At 61.8% G+C, this 24,919-nt stretch overlaps 1 protein-coding gene across 1 annotated transcript in view; it reads right to left on the bottom strand.

Moving 5' to 3' along the window:
- Positions 1–24,919, bottom strand: part of OBSCN (obscurin, cytoskeletal calmodulin and titin-interacting RhoGEF) — a 145,713-nt gene that overhangs the window by 8,467 nt on the left and 112,327 nt on the right. Inside the window, exons 54-82 of the mRNA XM_034655743.1 lie at positions 20,417–20,689; positions 19,784–20,059; positions 19,193–19,480; positions 18,775–19,077; positions 17,428–17,801; positions 15,929–16,784; positions 14,900–15,178; positions 9,684–9,762; positions 9,360–9,484; positions 9,068–9,265; positions 8,517–8,549; positions 8,184–8,282; positions 7,647–7,865; positions 7,276–7,348; positions 6,994–7,061; positions 6,226–6,345; positions 5,965–6,104; positions 5,488–5,688; positions 5,285–5,367; positions 4,926–5,099; positions 4,490–4,646; positions 3,983–4,099; positions 3,740–3,904; positions 3,470–3,628; positions 3,206–3,383; positions 2,700–2,813; positions 936–1,103; positions 638–740; positions 258–387 (exon numbers count right to left, since the gene is read on the bottom strand). Coding sequence (XP_034511634.1) covers positions 258–387; positions 638–740; positions 936–1,103; positions 2,700–2,813; positions 3,206–3,383; positions 3,470–3,628; positions 3,740–3,904; positions 3,983–4,099; positions 4,490–4,646; positions 4,926–5,099; positions 5,285–5,367; positions 5,488–5,688; positions 5,965–6,104; positions 6,226–6,345; positions 6,994–7,061; positions 7,276–7,348; positions 7,647–7,865; positions 8,184–8,282; positions 8,517–8,549; positions 9,068–9,265; positions 9,360–9,484; positions 9,684–9,762; positions 14,900–15,178; positions 15,929–16,784; positions 17,428–17,801; positions 18,775–19,077; positions 19,193–19,480; positions 19,784–20,059; positions 20,417–20,689 — 5,552 coding nt within the window. The remainder of the gene's footprint in view (positions 1–257; positions 388–637; positions 741–935; positions 1,104–2,699; positions 2,814–3,205; positions 3,384–3,469; positions 3,629–3,739; positions 3,905–3,982; positions 4,100–4,489; positions 4,647–4,925; positions 5,100–5,284; positions 5,368–5,487; positions 5,689–5,964; positions 6,105–6,225; positions 6,346–6,993; positions 7,062–7,275; positions 7,349–7,646; positions 7,866–8,183; positions 8,283–8,516; positions 8,550–9,067; positions 9,266–9,359; positions 9,485–9,683; positions 9,763–14,899; positions 15,179–15,928; positions 16,785–17,427; positions 17,802–18,774; positions 19,078–19,192; positions 19,481–19,783; positions 20,060–20,416; positions 20,690–24,919) is intronic.

Raw genomic sequence — 24,919 nt, 5'->3', positions numbered from 1 at the left:
ATGGTGGCCAGGGATGCCTCCATCAGGGACCCTGGGTGACAGTGGGCCTCGGGTCCCTCCCTCATCAGGGACCCTGGGTGACGATGGGTCTGGGGTCCCTCTCTCATTGGGGACACTGGGTGATGGTGGGCCTGGGGTCCTTCCCTCATCAGGGACACTGGGAGATAGTGGGCCAGGAGTCCCCTCCCTCATCATGGTTCAGGGGCCCTGGGTGACAACGGGCCCCGAGGTAGATCCCCTGTGCCTGCCCACCTCACCTCACACTCATAATGGCCCAGGTCGTCCTTGCTGGCAGCCAGGATCTCCAGCACCAGCAGACCACTGCGGGGCTCACTCAGGGTTTGGTACTTGCTGCTAGGTGTTAGCAGGGCTCCATCCTTGTACCACCTGCAGCCAACCCCAGGGGATGAGGAGGGCCTTCCCAGCTTCCTCCACTCAAGACCCTCCTCCTCTTGCCCACCCTGCAAGACTGGGCTTCCATCCAGAGCCTGCACACTCCTGATGCCAGCTGCCCAACCTCCAGCGGGTGCTGCCCTCCCTGCAGCGGGAGCCATGTTCAGAACCTGCCCACCTCCCATGCAGCAAGCATGCTGCCTACCTCCCCTCCTGTTTCTCGGGCGCAAGGTGCCCAGCCCACCTGATCTGAGGCTGCGGGGCGCCTTCAATGGTGCAGGTGACCTGCGCGTCTTCTCCCTCCACAAAAGGAACTGCCCGGACTTTTTTCACAAACCGTGGGGGTACTGTGAGGCGACGCAGCAGGGTAAGTGAAAGAGATACAGAGAGACACCATAATGGACCAGGACCCTATCCCCACCTGCGGGTGCCCCGGATGTCACTGGCAGCCCACCCACAGGCCCAAGCCCCCCATGGGGCCACCGAGGTGGCGTGGAGTCCAGACGCCTTCTACTCCAGCCTCCCTTCCAGGGTGGGCTCACCTTGCACCAGGATCTTGCCCAGCGTGCTGGCATTGCCAGCCGCACTGGCTGCAAAGCACATGTACTGGCCCGAGTCCATGCCAGTCAGGTTGTCCAGGATGAGGGCACATGAGCCATCGGGGTCCTCGATGAGGATGTGGTGCGGATCCACCTCCACTGGCTTCCCATCTGCAAAGGAAGGCCGCGCTCTCACGGGAGGGGACCCTGCCAGGGACAGGAGGCTGGCCTGCCTGGAGTCGCAGTCACGGGGCAATGATGGGGGGCCACCGCTGGAGCACAGACCCCTGGTGGGGAGCCCAGCTGGCCACACTGACCCAGAGTCCCGTCCCCTTCCCCAGACCGCTGCGCCCACCATGTGGCCTCAGAAAGTAGGCTCATAGCAGGGTCCCTGCATGGCATGCTGCCTGAGGCCATGCCCAGAGGGAGGCTCTGAGTCCACAGTAGGGCCCCATAGCACGGGGCGTGCTCCTTGTCCTGGCAGGTCAGGGCCTCTGGGGGCTCCCCGTGGGGTCTCCCGCCATGATGCTGCTGTGGGTCACAGCGGCACACGACCGTGTGAGCTGCCTGCGCTGGGACGGTGTGTGCATCAATTTGGGCATTCGGGCTGCACTGGAGACCTGGAGGCCACCTGCCAGACCAGCCCAGCCCAGGCTCCCCTGCCAGCCCGAGTGACCCCCAGTCGGAGTGTCTTGGTTACCTGGGGACCTTGGACCCCATCAGTTGTGATTTAGGGCTGGGGCTTAGGGCCACATGACATCAGTTTGACGTCTGCAGGGGCTGTGACAGAGGTCAGCCGTGCCTGCGTGAGTGACCCCCCAACAGACGCCCCGGACACGAGGCTCAGATGAGTGTCCCTGGGGGCTAGACTGTGCTGCCGTGTGTCCACCTGGGAAACACGTGGTCTGCATGACTCCACCGGAGGGCAGGGGGACACCAGGACCCTGCTTGGACACCCAGCTGGACCCCTCCCCACACACCTCTTCCCACTCCTACAATAAGCCAGACCCGAGTGGACAGTCTGCTGAGTTCTGTGAGTCCTTCTAGTGATTCTCTGAACCTAAAGCTGGTCATGGGACCCGCAAACCAGGTGTCAGAACTGGGGGTGGCCCTGGGGACCCCCAAACGGCACCTGATGTCAGAACTGGGAGTGGCCCTGGGGACCCCCAAATGGCACCTGGTGTGAGAACTGGGGACCCCCAAAATTTGTGGCTCCCATCACACCCAGAGCCAAACCCGAGACCCTACCATAGGGCCGGCCTCAGCGTCCACCCTGCCCTCTCCTGGCCACGTGACGGCCCCCCCAGAGCTCCTGCATGTCCGCCAGAGAGGCCTGCCAGCTGCCCCTTTGTTTGCTTCATTTCCATGAACAGCCGCACCACCTCCCCACTTCCTGCCACACATTTGTCCACCAGTTTGCCATTGGTCTCCCCATCTACACGGTCTGCACTCTTGGGCAGGGCCTATTTGCCACTGCATCGCCGATACCTAGAATGGGGTGCTAGCCCTCGGTGCGAACTCATCAAACAAGATAGCTAAGGAGTGAGATCTGGGGTGGGTGGGGCCACTGTGTCTGACTTACAAGGACACACGCTCTGCTCTGTCCCACCTTGTCTAGCTGTGCTCCCAGCCAGGCAGGCTGTGTCAGCGGTGAGCCACTGGAATAGGACGCCTGTCCCTCACGCCTGGCTCCCCGACCTGGCCCCACACCCTTTGCGCGGCTCTTGCTGGTGCAGGATCCACGTCCCTCAGGCTGCAGGGGCCTACCTTTGTACCAGCTGACGATGGGCTTGGGTGTGCCCGTCACACGGCAGGCCAGCTTCACGGTCTCACCCAGCTCTGCTGTGCAGTCTGCCAGCTCCTCTTCGAAATCTGGGGGGTCTGAGCACACACACACGCACACACACACACACACACACACAGGCTCTGATGTCTTGGTGGATGGGACAGCGGTGCCCCCATGTCCCTGGTCCGTCCCTGGCACAGTCAGAAGCCCCAGGGTCCAAGGGTGTGATTGCTATGGACACTGTCCCTTGTGACCTTCTGTCCAGGTGGCCCTTCACATCCCTAACACAGTCAGGGCACCTGTCCCATGCTGAGGGGCCCCTGTGTGCACCCGAGGCTCCCCTGCACTGAGGTCGAGGTCAGCCCTACACCCCAGCTCAGGCTCCTGAGATGGACCTAGGAGCAGGACAGGGTTCTGAGGCTCGGGGGTCAGAGAGGCTCAGGTGCTGAGTGTGGCCTCCCTGCCCACCCCGGGCGGGAGGACTCACGCCACACGGGCAGGGCCAGGCGCTGCTGGATGCCGCAGATCTCCTTCACCCACGAGTTCTTGGTGATGACCGTGCGGGCCTGCAGCAGGTACTTGCGCACAGAGTCCTCCCGCTCGTGCCAGACCTCGAAGGCTCGGTCGTCACCCTCCACCTGGTCGTTCAGGTCGATGCTGCTCAGCTGTGGGGGGCGGGGAATGCTGGCTGACTGCCTGGACGCAGGCCTCTGCCCGCCCCCGCCCCGGGGCTCCGCCGGCGCCCACGCACCTTCATCATGTTCCGGAAGACATAGCTGAAGGTGTCGGTGCGGGAATCCCTCTTGGGCTTGCAGACCACCAGGTGGTGGCGGAACAGGAAGACGTGGCGGTGGTGGCCCTTCCAGGGCATCCGCGCGCCCGGAGCCCCCTCCCACACGATGAAGTGACCCTGGGGGAGCAGAAGCGGGCAGTCAGCCCGCAGCCCGGAGCCCAGCCCCCCGCGGGCGGTCCTGGCCAGGCCGGCGGCCGCGCCCCACCTCCCGCCTGCCGCCTCTCGGACCTGGCGGATGGGCTCGCCCAGGGCCTCCAGGGTGCCGGGGTAGTTCTCCATGAGGGACACGTGCAGCTGGTTCTCAGCGCGCTGCGGCAGGGCAGACACCACCACGTAGGCCTGCTCCAGCAGCGCGCAGTTCTGCCCGTTCCTCGCCTTGTTGCGGATCAGCTCCTGGGGGACACAGCGTCAGGCCAAGGCCCCAGCGCCGGCGACGAAGCCGGGGAGGGCGCCCAGCGGCGCAACCCCTACCTTGAGCAGGGCCTGGTACTGCTGGACCCGCTCCACTGGCTGCTCCAGGAAGTGCTGCAGGGGCGGTGGGGGCGGCTGCGACGGGTCTGCGGCAGACAGCACCTCCTCCGTATATTTCTGTGGGAGACGCGGGCGGGGTGGGGCACACGCCAGTGTCAGAAGAGGCGGAGAGCTGGGGCCCAGGGCACCGCGGTGCGCACACGCGTGGATACACACGCACACCATGGGCACGCACGGCCCCTCCTCCCAGCCAGCCGCACCCCTGCCCCACTGCGCAGGCGCGCACACACGCGCACACAAGTTCACGCACACACACTACCGCCCCTCTTCCCCAGCCAGCCGCACCCCTGGCCCACTGCGCGCGCATACACACATGCGTGGGCCCACACACACGCCCCGCCGGTCCTCCCCAGCCAGCCGCACCCCTGCCCCACGGCGTCACCATCTGCAGGTGAGCGCGGGACTCCGCTTTTCTCAGTAATCTGTGGGGCCCAGGCTGGGGGTCACCTTGTAGAACTCCTGCACAGCTGTGCCAACCACCGCTGACTCGGCCTGCACGCGGCCCACCAGGAACTCCAGGTACTTCTCAAAGGCCGCCTGGTTCTTGATGAAGCACATGGCCACATCGTCGTCTGTGTCGCAGCTCTGCAGCTCCCGCTGGAAGCTGCAGCAGAGGGTACGGTGGTGGGGCTGGGTGAACCCTCAGGTCTGGGAGGAAATGGGCTACCACCTAGGGCTGGGCCGTGTGGCTACTTGGGACTGAGTGCGCTGGGTTGTGGGGGCTGCGGGTGTTTGGGGGGGGCACGCGCGACTGTGTGCACCTTTCTGCAGCTGTGCCTGCGTGCTGGGTGTGCTGCGTATACACGTGCCCACACGGGCAGGAGTGTGCATGTGAATGCAGGTGTGCGTGTGTGCACACCCGAGGGCCCACCCGCTCACCCACCTGCTGTGGAAGCGGCTGATGTCTTGCACGTTGCGGAAGATGACTGCCTTCTGGCTGGCCACAGCAGTGGGCACTTGGGGGCAGCGGTCCAGGTGCTGGATGTGGTGGCTCTGCAGGAACTGCAGCTTGCCCACAAAGGCCTCCTCGGAGCTCAGCAGCTCCTGGATGATGGAGCTGGGAGGCGATGAGGTGAGGAAAGACCCAAGGGCTAGTGAAGGCGGTGGGCCGTCTCCTCCCCCATGCAGCCCACCACCCACTGTCAGAACAAGCCTGGCAAAGCAGTGGAGGGAGGCACCCCCACATCTAACCCGCCGCCACCACCACAAAGCCGCTCATGCCCCCACCTGCTGGACCCTCACCTCAGCCTTGTCTTGTATTCATCCTCAGACACGGCCTCCCCCAGGAACTCGGGGGCCTCAGTGGGCCCCCACTCAGGTGATAGCTGGTGAGAAAATGGGGGAGGGTGGCAGGTGGCCTCGGCTCTGGCCCTGCCCTGTGGGAGTCAGGCTCCAGGCCTCGCGGGGCACAACAATCCCACGACCCCAGCCCAGCTGTCTGGTACCTTGAGCCGCTTGTCCAGGTAGGCGGGGGACACCCAGCCTTGACGCGAGGGGCTGGACTTGGTGGGCTTGGTGCGCACAAGCCAGCGCAGTGGGTGGGCTGAGTCCAGCACCTCCACGTACTGGCCCTCCCGCAGCGAGATGGCATCCTGCTCGGCCCCCAGGGGCAGGTAGTCAGCTGTGACCACATAGATATCGAAGATCTGGGGGCATGGTGGTGAATCAGACCAGAGGGGGGCCAGCCTGACCTACCGAGGCCCCAACAGCCCCCAAAGACCCTGGAGGAGCAGGGGGCTCGGACAGGAGCCAGCCAGGCGTCCGGAGGCTACAGGGTGCCTAGCATCGTTCCAGAATAAGCTCAACCATCTCTGCTGATGGAAATCCCATCAGGGGGTGGCAGTGAGGCTGGCCACCGAGAGGAGTGGGCCCCCCCACCCCACCCCCACCAGTGCCGTACTCGCCCCTGCCAGTCAGAGCACCTCGCCTCTGGAGTCCCCGTCCTCCGACTCTGAGGACGACTCCTGGACACTGGAGGAGGGGCGGGAACGGCCATGCCAGGGGGATGCGGATGGCGTCTTGGATTCCTCATCGCTGTCAACTCCGGGCACCTGCAGCTTGGCTGGGGATACAGGGCACATGATACCCAGGAAGGACCTGCAACCCCATCCCCTCCCCATGGGACCCCCATGCGTGAACAAGGGAAAGCCCGGCCCTCACGCTGCAGCCAGCAGCACCCTCACCCTGTGTGATCTTGGCCGACACGATCTCGGTGATCTGGGATGTGAGCTTCTGCAGGAACTCTTCTGTGCCCACCTCGGCCAGGGACAGGTGGCCACGGGCCTCCACTGCCGTGGGCTCTGCTGGGGGCCAGAACCTAGCTCAGCCGGCCTTGTGCCCCACAGATGAGCCCAGGTACCCCCTCGGGCCCCGTTTCGGGCTCGGGGGCCAGCAGTGCCAAGGAGCACCCAGACTTGAGACCATCACTGCTGGAAGCTTTGCAGGGTCAGGTTAAGGGTTCACAAGGGCTGCCTGGGTGAGTGGGGGTCAGCCGAGAAGTGACCCCAAAGGTGGGCAACTGGCATGCAGAGCACATGTCCCTCCCTTCTCAACTTCTGTGCAGACTCACTACTTCCCCTAAAGATGTTACAAATACTCCAGGGTGCAGAGAGGCCCCGTGTAGGTGGTGGGAAGCGGATGGAAGGACCCCGCTGGGGACGGGGCAGAATCCAGGACAGATGAGGTCTCGGTGGTGGCATGCCCAGCACCTGCCCCCCCCCACTGCCCTCACCCAGCCCTCAGCTGTCACCTGCATCCAGGCCGGGCATCCGCAGCCTGCTGGACGTGAGCTCTGAGCCAAGGACCAGCAGGGCTCAGAATCAGGCCCCGCAGAAGGCGAGCAGGCATTTCTGGGGCCACACAGCCTGGGGCAGCTCCCTCCATGCCTCACCCCTGCATTAGAGGCATGTTGGCCTCCACACTGCGAGGACATGCTCTCAACCAGCCCATACCTCTTCTCTCCCCAGCAAGGTCAGCGAACCCCACAGGTTCCGACATCTGTGCAGAGACAGCTTGGGTCCTAAAATGGAGCAGTTTCCTGAGACAATGCCTCAGCTGAAGCCCTCATGTTACAATGGGGACACTGAGGCACGGAGAGGGACAGGAGCTGGCCCGAGCCACAGAGCCCTCGTGGGGCAGGGCTGGGCTGCAGTCTGGATGGGGTTCCCTCCCCCACAGCAGCACCGTCCCTCTCCAGGGCCAGTGCTGCTGCTGGCCTGCTCCCCTGCACTCACCCCTGCAGGAAGGTGGAGATGAGGGCCTCTTTCACCCCAGCGTGCTCTTCCGCCATCCCCGCCTCCTTGGGCACTGTCAGGAGAACAGGGTGTGTCACGGGAATGACGGTCCACAGCCCTGAGCCGGTTCTAGCTGGGACCTGGTCCAGGATGTCCAGGCCCCCCGGGGACCTTGACCCTGGCCACGGGAGCCCCCGGATGGAGTGGGGCCCAGGAAGGAAACACTCAGGGTGGAAGGGGGCCTCTAGGAAGGTCTCAGCCAGATGAGCAGAGCCTACAGGACAGGGGATGGGAGCTGGCCCAAGGGCTCTGTGTTTGGGGTCTCCCCGCCTCCAGGTGGGGGGTTCGGTCAGTCACCCACACTGACTCACAGCCAGAGACGTGCAGGCTGGCGGAGCAGAGGGCCTGGCCAGCGGCGTTGGTGGCGATGCAGGTGTAGGTGCCCTGATGCTGTCTGCCCACATCCAGCAGGACCAGACTGTGCTGCTGTGCAGAGCTGGCCACCGTGTAGCCCGGTGTGTCACGGCCAATCCACAGGACACCCCGCTCAGCCTCCTCCCGCAGCCAGTGCACTGCTGGGGCCGGGCAGCCTGTGGGACAGTCGAGGGTTCATGGGGAAGGGGGCTCCAGGAGCTGGGGGTTGCCTCTGAGCTCCCTGGGGGGCTTTGAGTGGAGGCAGAGGGGGCCCTGCCTGCTCTGAGCCTCCCTGAGTAGGGGTCCTTGGTGGGGGGGCAGAGAGGGGCCTGCTCTGAGCTTCCCTGGGGGAAGAGTCCTGGATGGGGGTCAGGGAGGGGCCTGCTCTGAGCCTCCCTGGGTGGGGGTCCTTGGTGGGGGGCAGGGAGGGGCCTGCTCTGAGCCTTCCTGGGTGGGGGTCCTTGGGGGGGAGCAGGGAGGTAGGAGAGCCTTACCTTCCACCTTCACTGAGAAGGTGATGCTGGAGCCTTTTTTCACCTTCTTGGAGGTGAATCTTTCCAAGAATCGGGGGGGCACCAGCTGTTGGTGTGCATCTGGAGAAACAGCAGACACTGGTAATGAACGAATGTCGAGCCCCTGCTCCCTGTTGGGGCACCAAGGCCTCCAGGGGCACCTGCTGCAGCCGCAGCCTCCAGGTCCCGGCCTCATCGGGCCTGGAGGCTGGGTGTCCACAGCCTGCACCCAACCGTCCTCTGCCTGCAACGTGGTGTCCCTCACGCACTTAGCTGAGTCATCCACCCACCCTCTGCCCATTCGAGTTGGCTCACCTGGTGCCGACTTCTCTTCAGGATCTTTGGGGCCTGAAAGAGGCAAGAAATGGAAATCAGGCCTGTAGCACCAAGGGGCCTGTCTCCCCAGGACCGTGCACCTGCTGGGGCTTGAGGGGGCCCCACCCACTCGTAGCCCCACCTTCCCAGAGACTCAGACCACGCAGGGAGCTCACGCTGAGGCTGCATGGACCCAGTGTGATGCACCCCCACCCCACTGCCCCAGGAGTGTGGGGGTCGCTCTGCAGCCTACGCAAGGTCACACTGAAGGTCAGAGGGAAGGCTGGGCAGCGCTGGGTCTTTCAGCCACCGCCAGCTCAGGTGTGACATGGAAGCACCTTGAGGTGCCCAGAACTTTGCAAACAAGGAAGTTCAGACCTCTCCTCCCACAGTAACCACTGGCCTCTTCCTCTGCACAGTCTGCCAGTGCTCACATGCCTGCCTGGGTCTGTTTCACGGACCCCGTGCCCCCACCCCCCAGGGCACGTGTACAGAGGCATGGTGTGTGGAGGACGGCAGCCCAGGTGCGGACACTCGGTCCAAGGACCCACCCCGGACCAGCAGCCGAGCAGTCGAGTAGGCGGCACCCACGGCGTTGCTGACGTAGGCCGAGTACTGGCCGGCGTCCTCACTGGTGACCGACATGACCTCCAGGGTGTGAAGCGTCTTCCTGTCAGCCATGCGGATGTGCTCAGAAGCCGTCAGGGGCTGCCCGTCTTTGAACCAGTACAGTCGGGGTGTTGGGTAGCCTAGGGCCACAGGGCAGTGGTCAGCACAGAGCCTCCACCCTGTGGGCACCAGGGATGGCCCCACCTCCACCCGGCCGCTGTCTCTCTTCCTCACCTTTCACCTTGAGCTGGAACTTGGCCAGGCGTGTGCCAGGGGCCACCTGGAGGTCTTTGAGTTCCTCCACCACCTGGGGCAGCTGCCCCTCCTCCGAGGTCGATTCTGTGCCCTCTTGCTCCCGGCTGGTGGAGAGAACAGAGAAGGGGCAGTGAGTGGACCGGTGAGGGGTCCAGCCTCTGGGGGGGTTGGTCAAGGGCAGTGAGGTGGACGGGTGAGGGCCCCTGTGTGCTGGACAGACACTGCAAGGCCTGGTGGAGAGCCCGGAGACAGATTCTGTCAGTCCCAGCCAGCACTGCCGCCCGCCTGTACATGCCCCTCTACCTGGACAGGTAGCCCTGGGCGCTGAAGTAGGAGGAGGTCTCCGTGGCATCGGCTGCAGTTTCATAGTCCGTGCTGGTCACTGGGAAAGGAAGAGTGGCTGCCGTGAGGCTTGTGCCCCACCTTCCCGGTATGGCCCCACCTCAGGGGCCAGCCACCCGGCTCTCACTGGAAGGCCATCCCTGGGAGCCACGCACATGCCTGGGGCAGAAGCCACAGGGGACCTGGCTGTCCGCTGGCCCTCCACGCCCCAGGCTGTCACCTAGCCCCTGCTTCCAGGCCTGGAGGTAAGTGTGACCTCAACCAATGGTCAACCATGGTGATTCTGGGCCTCACGATGGGGCTGCGTTGCCCAGTTTTACCCGCTAGGGGACATGGGGGTGACGCACGCCTCAGAACCAGCAGCTGGGGGCTTCCACGTCCAGGCACGAAGGACGAACAGGGACTGGATTTACCCTCTGCCATGGGCAGGATGTTCCTGTCCCACCCAAATTCATCTGTGAAATCCCAACCCCAACGTGCAGATGTCAGGAGCGGGGCCTTTGGGAGGTAATCAGGGTTAGAGGAGTTCCTGGTAGGGGAGCCCCCACGACGGGAGCAGTGTCCTGACACGGAGCGACCCCACGCGAGGACACCGCAGCTCGGAGGGGGACCTCCCTGGAACCCAACCAGCGGGCGCCCTGAGCTCAGCCGCAAGCCTCCAGTGCAGCCTCCAGGACCCAGAGTGGCAGCCCCGCAGGAAGTACAATGGTTGTGATAGTGTGATTTAGAAGAAGAAATACGCTCCTGGCACAGAGCTCCAAAGCCCTTGGAGTTTCCTGTCTGGAGAGCCATAAGGTGTCTTTTGTTATATAATGAGGTGACTTTGGAAAGCCCCTCAGGGTGGGGGCTGGTGGCCAGGGGACCCAACTGTGGTTCCAGAGGGTTGGAAGTTTCAGTCCCACCCCCTGGCCCCGGGGGAGGGGAGAGGGAATCAATTACCAATCACCAATCGCCAATGAGTTTATCAATCATGCCCACATAATGAAGCCCCCATAAAAACCCACAAGGACGGGCTTGGAGAGCTTCTGGGCTGGTGGCCAGGTAGACGTGGGGAGAGGGACGTGCGTCCATGCCCCTCCCCCAGTGCCTTGCCCTGTGTGTCTCTTCCCATCTGGCTACTTCTGAGTTCCATCTTTTTATAATAAACTGGTCATGTAGTAAGGAGAATGCTTCTCTGAGCCCTGGGCTTGCGACTGGCATCTCCAGGGAGGTGGTCTGTGGGCCTGAGCCCTGAAGCTGATGCTGACTCCATGTGGACAGGGTCAGAGCTGAGTTAATTGTAGAACCCCCGGCTGGTGTCAGAGAATTTCTTGTTGCTCCCTTACAGATAGGAAACGATGAGCCCTGTGATTGCCCCAGCTTCCTGCCTGGAGTTTCCAGGTCCAGGAGGGGAAACTGAGGCAGAGCCAGGTAGGCCCTCAGTCGAGGAGCTGGCGTCGTGGGAGACGAGGGCTGCTGGAGGCCACAGGACAGCAGCCAGAGAAGAGAGGGCAGAGCACTGACTAGCATGTGCACGCAGGGGTCGAGCCATCCTAGGGGGCCACTGAAACAGTGCAGAGGGTGCTGTGTTTCCAGCCAGACTGGGAACTTCCCCAATCCATGGCATCAGGTCCTCAGGAAGGCCTTCCCCTCAGCAGTGGGAGAGGATCAGCCCTGGACTGAGCTCTGCCTGCTCCCCACCTAAGAGGAAGATCTCAAGAAGTGTTCAGCCCCCATGGGGGCAGGCATCCAGTCAAGGACCACCAGACACGCACGGAGGCAGGAAAACACCACCCAGTGGGTCAAAACCAAGCCAGGACGGACGCACATGGAACTGGCAGAGAAGGACATCAAGGTAGATACTAGAACTGTATCAACAGAGACACAGAGCATGTGAAAAGAGACGCCAGTAGCACCTGTAGAGACAAACAACACACTGATGGGACTGACAGCAGGTTAGCGATTCCAGAAGGACAGCGAAGTAAGAGGGTAGCGGTGCAAACAATGCAAAATGGAATGCAGATGCAAGAACTGCAAGTGACGAGTGTGAGCGCGTGGTTGTGCCACTGGACGTGGCTTCGCAGGCCTGTGACTACTGTCCCCAGATGAGGGGGGAGAAGGAAAGACACGTGAGGAAATAACAGCCAAAAACGCTTCAAAACTTGATGAAAACTAGAAACCCCAAATCCCGAGAAGCTCAGGGAACGGCAAGCACGCAGGAACATAAAGAACAGTGCACCCAGAACAGCACAGATGACTCAAAACCAGCAAGAAGAAGGAAATCCTAAAAAATACCCAGAGACCGTTTTTGAGGAAATTGACAAACGGAGCCTCAAAGTCACATAAAAACACAAGGGACCCAGATGCTCAAAACAATCTAACAAGAGTGAAGTTGGAGGACTCCCATGTCTAGATTTCAAAAGTGAGTACAAAGCTACACTAATCAAGACAGCTTGGTGTCGGCAGCACAACAGATGTACGGATAGACGGGACAGAGTTAGGGGCCCAGAAATAGACCCATATGTGTCACGGAAATCAGTTTATGACAAGAGTTCTATGACAATTTTATGGAGGGAAATAGTTCTTTCTGTGAACGATGCAGGAACAACTGCATTTCCACAACACAAGAATGAATTTGGGCCCTTACTTCACACCATACACCAAAATTAAACCTACACATAAGAGCTGAAACTGTAAGACTCTTGGAAGAAAACAGGGTTGTAAGTCTTCGTAATGTCAGATTAGGCGATGGTCTTGTAGACAAGCAACCAAAGGAGAAGTACTGGACTTCATCATAATTAAAAATTCTTGTGCATCCAAGAACACCATCAAGAAGGCAAAAGGAAAATCCTCAGAATGGGAAAAATATTCAAAAATCATTTATCTGATAAGGGTATATATAAAGAACTCTGACAACTCAAAATCAAAACCCAACTTGAAAATGACATGAGATCTGAGTAGAGATTTCTCCAAAGAGCATACACAAACATCCAACAAGCACATGAAAGACGCCAGCACTGTCAGCAAGCAGGGAAATGCGGGTCGAAACCACAGTGCTCAGGGCAGCCGCTGTGGAACAGACGAACAATGACAGGTGCTGCGGGGGTGGGGGCCTGGGACCCCCACTGCGGGGGGCATGTACAATGGAGCTTGCCAGTTCCTGCACAAGGTAGCCACAGAATTACTGTATGACCAAGCAAGTCCACTCCTGCCTATGTGCCCGACAGAGCTGAACACACAGGTCCCCAAACGCTGAAACTTGTACACAGATGGGCACAGCAGCGTTACTGATAAGAGCCAAGACCACCAACGTGTTTCATTGGAAACACCGGCCGATGAGTGGCAAATAGTCCGTATACACGGACTGACTTTCAACCTGAAAAACGGATGAAGTTTACAACGCGGATGGACCTCTGAAACACGCTCAGTGGCAGAAACCGGACACAAGACACCACATAGCATAGGCTCCCACTCACGTGAAGTGCCAACAGGCAAGCCCACAGACACAGAAAGTAGCTCAGTGGTCTCCAGAGCTGGGGAAGGCCGGGGGGGGGGGACAGCTAATGCACACGGGGTTTCTTTCTGGGATCCCAGAAATGTCCTGGCACCCGATGGCAACGAAGCTGGCACGACATGCGAACATACTAACGTCCACTGAGCTGCATGTTCTTAAACATACATTTTATGGCATACAAATATCTGAACACCGTAATACCAAGAGAAAAGGCAACTTTTGCACAGAGAAACAAAGATACGGATGGCATCCTATTTCTCAGTGGAACCCGTCCAAGCTAGTAGACAGCCGAGCAGCACCTTTAAGGTATGAAAAGAAAAAAAAAATTGTCCTAGTAAAAATATCTTTCAGAACCACACGAGAAATACAACTCTTTTCTCAGACATACAAAATCTGAAAGAATTCTAGCATTCCCGGACTACGGAAAAAGTGTTGAAAGATGTCCTTCGGGCAGAAGGACAGAGCTAACGGGAAATCTAGACCTGCAGCGCTGGATGAAGTGGCTCCTACTTTGGTAAATGTACACAATTTCGTGTCATTCATGGTAACTGACTTGCGAACGGCTCTGCGGATGCCACCGGACACGACTGTTGCCCCTGCATCTTGCGCATGTTGGCTCAGCGACCTCTCTCGCGGCTGGCCTCCCGCAAATCCATTAGAGAGAACAGTCCTTCCCAGGCCCACCTATGCTTCGGTCTCCAGCTATGACACGGCCACCCGCTTTTCCGGAGACCATGTCCCACGTTACGTTCCTGCCAGCGACACGTGAGTGACCACGTGTCTGCACCCTTGCCGGCACTGCGTGCAATCTTTAGTCACTGGGCTACCCCTGGCCGAGTGCACAGTGACACCTCGCTGGGGTTTCAGTAGCACTTGACGTCCTCCATGCACATCTCTGCCTTTGGCGAGTCCTCTCCCGTGAAGTTCTTTACTACATATGTGGTTTGCACATGCCTTCTCCCGCCCCATAGTCCCTCCACATGGGGTCTTTCTTAGAGCAGAGAAGTTCGTGACTTTTACCAATTTTCCCTTTTATGGGTGTTGCTTTCATTGTCAAATTTGAGAAGTCTTTTCCCCACCATAGCTCCTAAAGATTTCTTCCTATCTTTTTTCTGAAAGTTTCATACTTTTGTATTTTCTATTTATGTATGTAATCCATGTTGAGCTCATGTTTTGGTATGAGGCCAAGGGCTAACTTTTTGCCTACAAAAGTCTAATTACTCCAGCACTACCTGAGACTCTATCCTTGAATCTGAAATTCTACCCTTTCTCCACTTAAATGCTCTCGCATTTTCTCAAAAATCATGGACGTACCCATGCTGAGGCCCACCAGGAGTCACTGCATTAGAATAAAACACGCCTCCAGTCCCCTTATCACTCAGGGCAACTTCCAGGGACTTAGGAACTATGTGCTTGGAACCAGGGACGACCAAATCCTTATTTCTTATTGTATCACAGCTAACCACCACCCATGCCCAGGGCACCTGTGAACTTTCTGGGGCTCTCCCCGGCCTAGACACTTCCCAAGGAGATAAGACCCCCACCCCCAGCCCAGCTCCAAGACACTGAGGTTCCTAGTCCTCCCTGACCTGAAATCAGCGTTCTCGGGGCCCTCCTGCAACCCAGCACCACCCCCCTCCCAGCTCCGGCTCTGGGGCCATCAAACCCGCAGCGCCACACTCACGGTCCACACGGAGCTCGGCCCTGGTGGACGACACACCCACGCTGTTCTCAGCCATGCAGCGGTAGACGCCCATGTCTGCGGGCACCACGGCCGTGATGATGAGCTGGTGGCCACCCTGCTGGTCCTCACTGATCATGTAGTGGTCGTCCTCCTCCAGCAGCCTGCCGTCCTTGAACCAGCACACGGTGGGCACGGGCTGGCCTGTCACCACGCAGTCGAAGCTCACGGGATACCCATCCTGCACCTCCTGATTCTGCAGCTCAGTCAGGAACACCGGGGCTGGCAGGGACAGGCGGGGTGTGCAGTGAGTGGGCCCCAGGCTTCTCCCCCAGCCACCCCAGCTGCCAGCGGCTCAGCGCACATCATCTGCACCCATTCAGGTGGGGGCGCTCGCAGGCTCCTGGGCTAAACACAGTTCTGTCTCTGCCAGCTTCGCCCCACTTTCTGGGAGAATCCTTTCCCTGCCAGCCTAGGTTTCAAGCCACTGAGAGGCCAGAGGGATAGTGGACAGGAAACAGGGAGGAGGGGGAGGTAAGGGGAGACAAATGCTGTGTGGGCTGAGGGTCAAGGGGTTGCAAGCAGGAGAACGGCCCAAAATTGCACAGGGAAGGTTTGGAGACGTGATGCTCGTTGTTCCTAGGGAGATGCAGTGGCTTTAAAATTAATTTTAGTTGCTGGAGCAGACGATGGGGGCCATGGAACCCCAGCTTCTATAGCGACTGTATCCCAGACCCTCACGGAACAAACAACACAAGCTCTGCAAAGTCAGTATTCCCATGGCCACTTCACAGAGGGGACACTGAGGCCCAGAGAGGCTAGCTCATGACCGGCAGAGTTGGGACTGACGCTGAGCTCTGTCGACCCCATATCCGGGGCTCTTCCAGATCCGTGGCCGCACATGCAGTGGCCAGAGGCTGGACCCCAGCCAGCTCGGAGTCTCAGCAGACGCAGGTCCCCTTGGCTGGCCCGGCTCCTCCTCCTTCCCCGCCCCACCCCGGGCAGCGGGCAGCGGGCAGCACGCAGACTCACCGGCCTCAGCAGTCAGTGGGCGGGGCACCATCTGCGGAGGTGCGGCACTGGTGGGGGCCGCCTTGCTGATGCGCATCTCCACCCCCCGGGGCCCCTGCTCGGACAGGCTGATATCCACCCCGATGCCCATGGTGCCAAACATCTCCCGGAAGCAGGCGGCTGCACGGTGGGACTCGGCAAGCGACTCGAAGCGGATGTAGACGAACTGCTCGTCTTCGTGGTACGTCTGCCAGTCCCCGGGCTCCTCGGACGCCCCCGCGCCCTCGTCTGCACTGAGGAAGACCTCTTCGTCAGAAACCTCCGCCGGGCTCTTGGTGCGGAAGAGGCGGTGCAGCCGCCGGGCCGCCCGGCGGAAGGCGTCGTCCAGCTCGCCCCCCGAGGAGCTCTCCGCCTCGCTCTCAGTCCCGCTGACCACCACGCAAGCGCTGTGGGCCACGTGGCCGAACTTGCTGCTCGCCTGACAGGTGTAGCGGCCGGCGTCGGCCCGGCCCAGGCCCGTGACCAGCAGGGAGCAGGTGCCATCCCCAAGCTGGTCGATGTGCTGGTGCCGCCCGTCCGCCAGCTCCACGCCATCCTTCAGCCAGCGAGCACGCACGTCCGCCTTGCTGGACACCACACACTCCAGACGCAGGACATCCCCCACCTGCGCCTCAGTGTCCCCGAACGTGCGGGAGAACACAGGCCCCTCCTGCTGCTTCATCTCCTTGCGGACCTTGTAGCCCTTGAAGGCAGCCTGGATCTTCACGGCTGCCTTGTCCATGGACGGGTCACTCGGGTCTCCTGGTGCGGGCTGAACGGCAGCTGGCTGCTCCTGATGCTTTTGTGGCTTCCCAGTTGGGACCGTGGGGACCCCAACCTGTGCACACAGGGAAGGTAGGGAAACTGAGGCCCGCGACGGGGAAAGGACGGTGCAGGGATAGCTGGGACAGGGCTGGAAGCAAAGCCCAGGTCTCCCGCCCCAGCTCCATGTGTCAGCGCATCACACCACTCTGCTGCCTGCCTGCCTGCAACGGCTTAACGTTCGCGTGCTGATTGCTGCTACTGCCGCCAGAGGCCGGCCCGCCCTCCCTGAGATCACCTGAAGCGGTCACCCAGACAGAGACAGGCAGGTTGTGAGACCAGCTCCAGTTCTTAACAGCCAGATGGATGGTGCATGGGTGGATGGGTGGTGGGTGGGTGAGTGGTGGCTATTGGGTGGTGGCTGGGTGAATGAGTGAGTGTGTGGATGGGTGGGTTGATGGGTAGGTGGTGGATGGCTAGATGGTGAGTGAATGATGCACGGATGGACGACAGATGACACAAGGATGGGTGGATGGGTGGGTGGTGGTGGATGATGCGTAGACGGAGAATGAACGGCAGATGGACAGTGAGTGGATGGGCAGCTGTATCAATGGGTAGCAAATGGACAGATGATGGGGCGATGAGTGGGTGGACGGTGGACGGGTGGTGAAGAGCTGAGACATCCAGGCCGCTCCTTGCAGGCCACACTGGACACTCACCTTGCTGACCAGTGGTGAGGTGCTGGGCCTCCCAGCTTTCTTGAGGTAGGTCACCAGGGAAGGAGTGCCTGCCCGGGACTCGTCGTCGGAGCTGGTGTGCGAGAGGTCGGCCTCGCCGGTGCGTGCCAGCTCGTCCGCTGTGGAGTAGTCCTCAGAGAGATCGGGGGCTGCTTCCTCTGCCTCCTGCCGCAGGCGCTGCAAGCGGCCATCCTCCTCGGGCAGCTCACTGATGGAGTCCAGTGTGGGCTCTCGGCTCATGCGTCGCTTCCGGGCCAGGGCCTCCCACAGCAGGTGCAGGTCACCCTCCTGGGCTGCCTCAGGGGGGAGGCTGGGCTGCGCAGGGGCCTCACCTCCAGATTCTGGGGTCAGCACCACTGAGAAGGACAGGAGACTGGTCAGCAGGGGTGGAGGGGGGGACGACAAACCCTAGGCCCCAGGCTGACCTAGGCTGTGACTGTGGTTCCCCTCAGTAGACCAGAGAGCTCTGAAGGCCCAATCTTTATGAGGTTTTACAGGTTCTGACCTGCCCTGTCGGCCTCAGCTTCCCCTGATGAGGCCAGACCTCAACCTACATTGGGCACGAGCAGAGGAGGACTGAGCCCAAGGATACGTCCAGAGTCAGTCAGGGGCAGGGGGGCTCACAGTGTGAGGGCGTTCAGAGCACAGGGGGAGGGGGGTCAGAGCACAGGGAGGAGGAGGTCAGAGCACAGAAGAGAGGGAGTCAGGGTGGGCAACTCAGAGCACAGGGAGGGGGGGATCAGAGTGGGGAGCCTAATAGTGGGAGGGGTTCATAATGTGGGGGGCTCGAGCACAGAGGGGAGAGGGTCAGAACAGGGATCCTCATAGTGGGGGGCTCAGAGCACAGGGAGTGGGGGACCTTACAGTGTGAGGACATGAGTTCGGGGGGGAGTGATTCAGAGTGGGGGCTCATAGGGTGGCAGAGTTCAGAGCACAGAGGGTGGGGTCAGAACACAGAGTGGGGGACTCAGAATGCAGGGGGGAGGGAGGCTCACAGTGCAGGTGGAAGGGGCTCAAAGCATGGGGGTGGGGTGTAGTGCATGGGGAGGAGGCTCAGAGGGCAGGCGCCAGAGGGCTCAAGGGACCAGCAGTGGGTACAAGGGATGTGTCGGCCAGCGCCCTGCTCGGGTGGCAGTGTGACCCGAGCTGCCAGCCTTAGGAAGTGGAGTTACAGGGCTCTCTGCATCTCCAGGCCTCAGTCTTCTTTGGTGTGAGGCGGGCTCCCTAAGAGGACCCCCTACCTGTCTCCACAGGTGCTGATGAAGAGGAGGTGCTGGCTCACTCCCACACCCCAGGGCTCCCCCCCTTAGCTGCATCCCGAGGACGCACCCTGGAAGGAGGCAGCTGCAGGGGAGCTGGCATCCCGGGCGCTGCGACAGCGGTACTCGCCCTGGTCCTCCGCGGAGAAACCCTGGATGACCAGCGTCTGCTGCTGACCCCGGCAGAGAACCTGGAAGCGCCCGCTGGGTTGGATGAGCTCCGTCCCCTTCAGCCAGATGACCTCACCTGCCTCTTCCACCTTGCACTCCAGACACACGTCCTCGCCGGTAGCCACCTGCAAGCTCTCGGGAGCGGGGCGCGTGGGAGCCGGGGGTGCGGGAGCGGGCGGCGCGGGCTCGGGCTCCTGGGGCTCTAAGGGGAGCAAGGCCACTTCAGTAAAGGCGTGCCCGGGGCCCTTCAGCCTGGAGACCTCGAGCACTCCAGGAGGACCTCACCCTCACCAACCGTGGGAAGCGCAGCGACTCACCAAGCCTCACTGTCTGCGGCAGGTGCACAGGCTCCCCAGGCCCCGCTGGGCCCACAGCCGCCACGCGGAAGCGGTACGTCTCCTCGGGGGCCAGGCCATCCACCACGCACTCGGGCCCGGGCACCAGTTCGTGGCACAGCCGCCACTCGCCCGTGGCGGCCGCCTTCATCTCCACCCGATAGCCGCAGAGACCGCCGCCACCGTCGCTTGCAGGCGCCACCCACGACAGCGTCACGGAGCGGCCGCTTCGCGCCACCACCTCGGCGTCCTCGGGGGGGTCCGGGAGGCCTGCAGGGAGCGGGGGCTGGTCAGTGGAGGCTCCCCGTCGGCGCGCGGGTGCCCAGCCTGCCTGCTTGGGGTCTGATACTGGGGTGAGGAGTGGGCGTCAGGCAGTCCGTCCCCAAGGCCGGTGAGCCACTGTGCTCCGCGGCCCAGACGTCTGAGCGAGCAAGGGATGCGGGGCTTGAGAACCAGGCTGACTGTGTGCCCTGAGCCCCCCAGGAAGGGGGCCACGGAGAAGCCCCGGCAGCCCCTGGGGCTGGAACACCAGACCGCCGCCCCGACCTGCGGCAGAAGGCCCGAGCCACTTACCCAGCACGGTGAGCCGAGCGGAGGCCACGGCGTCGCGGGCGGCGAAGGTGACCTCGCCAGCGTGGTGCGGCTGGGCACCACGCAGCAGCAAGGCGTGGTGGACGCCATCCGCGGTGACCATCCAGTCGGGGTCGTCCGGCTGCACAGCGGCCCCGTTGATGTACCAGGTGGCCTCGCCCACCGGCACCGCCTCGCTGAGAGTGCAGCTAAAGCGGGCCTGCCCACCGGCTCGCACCGCTGCGTCCTGCGGGGGCTCCAGGACGTCCAGGCGCCAGCCTGTGGGCGGGGTGGGGGATGGAGGGGGGTTGCGGTGAGCGTGCGGGCGCAGGGGAGGCCTGGAGGCACGGTTGGGAAACTCCTGTGCCACCACGTCCTTCCAGCCCCGCCTCCTCCCCCTGGCGGAGGAGGAGGCCCAGCCTCGGGCATGAGGGAGTCTCAAAGACCAGCGCCGCTCTCCACAGCCCGCAGACCCCAGCCCTGCACCTCCGCGGCGCGGGATGCTGTGGGAGGGGCCTCAGAGACCTGGCTCCACCCTGCGGCCCCACCTCGCCCCTCCACACCCGTAGGGCGCGGCATCGGTGGGAGGGGCCTCAGAGATACACGCCCCTTCCCCTTCCGCCCCGCACCCCTAACCTCTGACTGTGAGGAACGCGGACGTCACCACGTCCCCCGCCAGGAAGGTCACCCGGCAGCTGTCCTGCAACCGCAGGCTTTTGAGCAGGAGCGCGTGCCGCAGGCCGTTCTCGAAGTAGACCATCTCGGCGTTCTCGGAGGTGTGCACAGGCTCATCGTCCAGCAGCCAGGTGTGGGCGGCCACCTCGGGGCGCGACAGCTGGCACTCGAATAGCGCCTCGCCACCTTCCAGTGCGTCCACGTTCTCCAGGCCGCGCACCACGGTGTTCTTGGCTGCGGGGAAGAAGGCAGCTCAGGGCTCCCTGCGCGGTCCTATGGGAGAGCCTCCCCCTCATTACAAAGGGCCGGAGCGCCGAACAGAACACGGCCCAGTGGAGGGCAGCACACAGTGTCCACGCGGGGGGCCCTGTCCACTCCCATGCCACCACTGCTCTGGTGGCCTTCACTCATGGCCAGGGAGGGGAGTTCTCCGCACCAGACAGGTGAGAAGCCTCACAGGTATTCCCAAAGCTGTCTGACCCACAGGCAGGCTCAAACCCCCAACCCCCCACCCTACTGCAGCATGGGGCTCTGGAAATGCCCCCCTTTCTTCCCATCCCCAGCCAGAGCTATCAGTTATGCCGAGCTGCTCCTCTCACTCACACAGGCCAGACAGACCTCTGCCCTAATTCCCCACCCCTCTCTAATTCTCTTGTGCACACAGGACACCAGTCTTAATAAGTGGACACGGGTGTAAGCCCTGAGCTCAGGACTGGGCATGCCTGGCCCCAATTCCAGCTCAGTGCCTGGCCGCACTGGCTTGCCACCTGCCACGGCTCATTCCCACAACACTGCACCTGTTCGGCAGGTGATGCCAGTAGGAACAGTCTGAGTGGGCTTCCAGGAGGAGGAGGAATCTCTGAATGGGCATGACTGAGCTGGGCAGGAGTGACAAGAGGGGACACCAGGATGGGAAGGAAGGAGGGATTCGTGAGGGGCAGCAGGGACATGGCCAGCAGAGTAAGGATTGCAAGGCACCAGGTGGGGTCCTGGGAGTGCGGTGCGTGTCAGGCCAGAAAGGAGCACCAGGTGAGCCAGGGCTGGCCTGGATGCTGGGAAATGTGTGACCTTGACCCACATGACTTAAGGAAGCCACTAAAGACACTGACCCCAACTGCCCTGTGGGGTATGCACCCAAATGAAACCTGTTCACAGCTCATGGTTCATCCCAGCTTGTCCACAGAGTCCACGTGCCTTGCAGGCAAGGGTGTCCACTCTGGACAAGGAGACCCAGCGGGGGAAAGGGGCACAGTAGAGTACCCAGAGGACCTGTCCAATCCCTCTTCTGGCCACCTTCCCGGCTCTGGGCTGCTCACAGCACCACAGACCAGACAGCCCCACATCCCAGCTCACCTCCTCCCCACATCAGAACCAACCGGGGCTTAGAAGTGCATGCACAATTCCACTGTGCTCGGACGGCCAGGCGGGGACTGCTCTTAATCATGAGGGGAGGAGCAGAGGGACGAAGGTGAAGGCCAAGCCTGCTGTCACTGGTGGCGCTCATCACCCTTGGTTCCCACCCCAGATACCCCTGCTGCTTTGTTTTGATAAAATCCCAGATTTCAAAGCCCCTGAGTGCTCGCCTGCCCTCTCCTGCTTCTCAGGGCTCCCTTGTCCGTGCTACCCTGCCCAAATAGATGCCCTCAGGCCTCAACCCCACTCCCACCTCCCTCAGGCCTGGGCTCACAGGCAGCAGCTATCACACCTTCCTCAGCCCCCATGGGGATGGCCCCCTGAACAGAGGGATTGCTGTCTATTCTGAGCTGTGCCCCCAGTGACCAAAAAAAAAAGTGTTTTAAGAACTTAGTTATTTCAAGAGTGAAGGGATGGGTTCACCATCCGGCAGGTGGCCCCTGACCACTGCCTCCAGCCTCCAGCTCACTCACCACTGGGAGGGGTTCAGATTTTCCCAAATAGGAAGTGGCAGCAGCCAAGAGATGCTCCTCCCCAACAGGGGCTGCAGTCAAATGCTCCCCCCCACTCTTGGTTCCCAGAGAGTGTCCTTGCTGTGCTGTGGACTGGGACACAAGGCTCCAGTGCCCTCTGGGTGGCTGGTCTGGACAGGAGCATAGCTAAGATCTCGGGACCCAAGGAGCTCAGCCCAGCACCCCCATCCTGTCTTGTCAGGCTGCTCTGGGAGGAGTGGGGGTCTGCCTGCTGGACCCTGTCTTTCTGGCATGGTCACATGGCGTGGGCTGTCACCGCCTGCCTCTGCACCATTCAGGATGGCCCCAGCCACGCCGGAGCCGTGCAAGGCCTCACCTTGCACGTGCAGCAGGGCCGCCACGCGGGTGCCCGCAGCCTCACAAGAATAGATGCCACTGTCGCAAGGCAAGGCCGGCCTGAAGGACAGCCTGGCCACGGTCCAGTCCTGCTCTATGATGACGCGGCGCCCGTCGGCGCGCACCTCCTGCTCGTCCATCTTCCACGTGGCCTGCACGGGCCGTGAGTACTGGCAGAGGAGCTCGGCCGGGCCGCCCTCCTCCACCACCAGGTCCTGCATGGCACTGACCACCTCCACCATGGGATCTGTCGGCCGACACCCCGGTCACGCGTCAGCTGGAGCAGCGCAGCTGTACCCCACCCGCCCTCTGCTCTCAGCGGCTCAGCAGCAAGCAAGCGCAGGGCTGTGGCGGGAGGGGCACCTGTTACAGCAGCCCCGGGGCCCTCTTCGTAGGGCAATCCTTCCCCTCCCCCGACACCCCCCCCAGCAGATAGCAGTGTCGGCTCAGCCTCTGTCGGGGCTAGGCCCTTCCTCACCCCTCTTGTCTCCTAAGCCCCTGCCTCCCTCCCCACCCCCCGGGCCCAGGGTATGCTTTGCCTCAGCATGGACACAACACCTGTCCTCAAACCCCCAGGCCCTGCTGGGGGTCTATGCACTCTGCTGAACACATGGCACCCCTAGCCCAGTTTGTCCCTTCTCCAGGGGCCTCACCAACCTCCTTGGGGTCCCCATCCCATCTTAGCCTGCTGAAACCCTGCTCACCAAATGAGTCGCCCCTGGGATGTGGGTGAATGTCCACACTAATTCTGTAGAAGCACAGAGGGGATCAGAGCAAGAGTACCAGGAGAAGCCCTGCTGGCCAGCCATCCCAGGACTACCTGACACCCCCACTGGTGTCCCTCCCCAGAGGCTAGCTCTTTCCCAGAAGGGCACAAGACCTCAACTGAGCCCACAGCAAGGGAAGCAGCTGCAAGCAGGGACAGTGCAGGCTCAGCCCAGGACCAGGAAGGGGGCTCTCATCTCCCGGCTGCCCACAGGTGCTCCACAGAGTGGTGGCCCAGGCAGGAAGCAGTGCATTGGCACAACAGGTGGGTGGGGGTAGGGTTGCCTTACAGCTTCACCACTCCCCAGCCTGGCCTTCTCTTCCACAAATCAGGATAGCAGACCTCTCACCGTGCCTGCCCAGATCATGTCCTAGGGCCAGCCCCAGACCCACCACCCAGGAAGCCTGCAGCAAGCGTGCGGAATCAGCAGGTGCAGAAGCGCCAGCTCAGGGCAGGGTCCCATCGGCCAATACCTTTGACCAACAACTTGGCCGTGGAGACCAGGGGCCCTGCGCGGTAGGTGATGGTGCCTGAGTCAGCAACCCCCAGGCCCGAGAGTGTGAGGGAGTGGAAGGTCCCGTCGCGCACGGAGATGGCGCTCTGGGGGCCATCCTGCAGCAGGGTGCCATCCAGCCACCAGCGGGCCTCAAGCCCACCCGCACGGGACACCTCACAGGAGAATGTGGCCACCTCCCCCGCAAAGACGTCCACGTTCTGCAAGCCACGTACCAGGCATGGTGCCGCCTCTGTGCAAGAGGGCAAAAGGAGGGGGGCTGGGCACCCTGGGTCTGCGGGGCCAACCTGGGGTCTGAGTCTACAGTCCACCCAGGCCAGCTGGCCCACCCTGCTTGCAGAATGAGATACAGAGACCACCCATGGCAAGCCCATGGAGGGCCAGCGCAGCCCCCTGCACCCGACACCCCCACGGGAACATGTCTACTTTCACCAAAAGACACTGATGACCTGCCTCCATGCCCTTTTCAGAAGGTACAACACACAAGGCCCACGCTCCAAAACTGTGATCTTTGTGGGGTGGGTGTGGAGTGAGGAGGAGAAACCATGGGGCCCAGTGCTCTGATATGGTGTGGGATCTCCCATTGGAAGTAAGCCATCCATCCCTGGGAGTGTGGAAGCCAGTATTTCTCCCATCCCCAGAATTCCATTTGTGCAGATGTGCCCTAAGATTCCTGGGCCCTAATGCCGCATATCACATGGTGGGGCCTGAACCCAGAGCCTTCCCACTGCTCTGTACCCCTGTACCGGCCATGGCTGGCCCCTCCCCCAGAAGGCCCTCCATGCCCTTCCTGGGGGTGCACCATTGACGCCCTAGCCCCCACCTGCCCTTCTACCCTCTCCCAAAAGTGCACACCTGACTGCATCCCCACCCTACCCCATCAGCTCCCCATTCCCATCTCC

This window comes from Ailuropoda melanoleuca, chromosome 3 (genome assembly GCF_002007445.2).
Source record: "Ailuropoda melanoleuca isolate Jingjing chromosome 3, ASM200744v2, whole genome shotgun sequence".
Taxonomy (NCBI): Eukaryota; Metazoa; Chordata; class Mammalia; order Carnivora; family Ursidae; genus Ailuropoda; species Ailuropoda melanoleuca.
The sequence above is the reverse complement of the archived record's forward strand: the minus strand, read 5'-3'. Positions and strand labels throughout refer to the sequence as shown.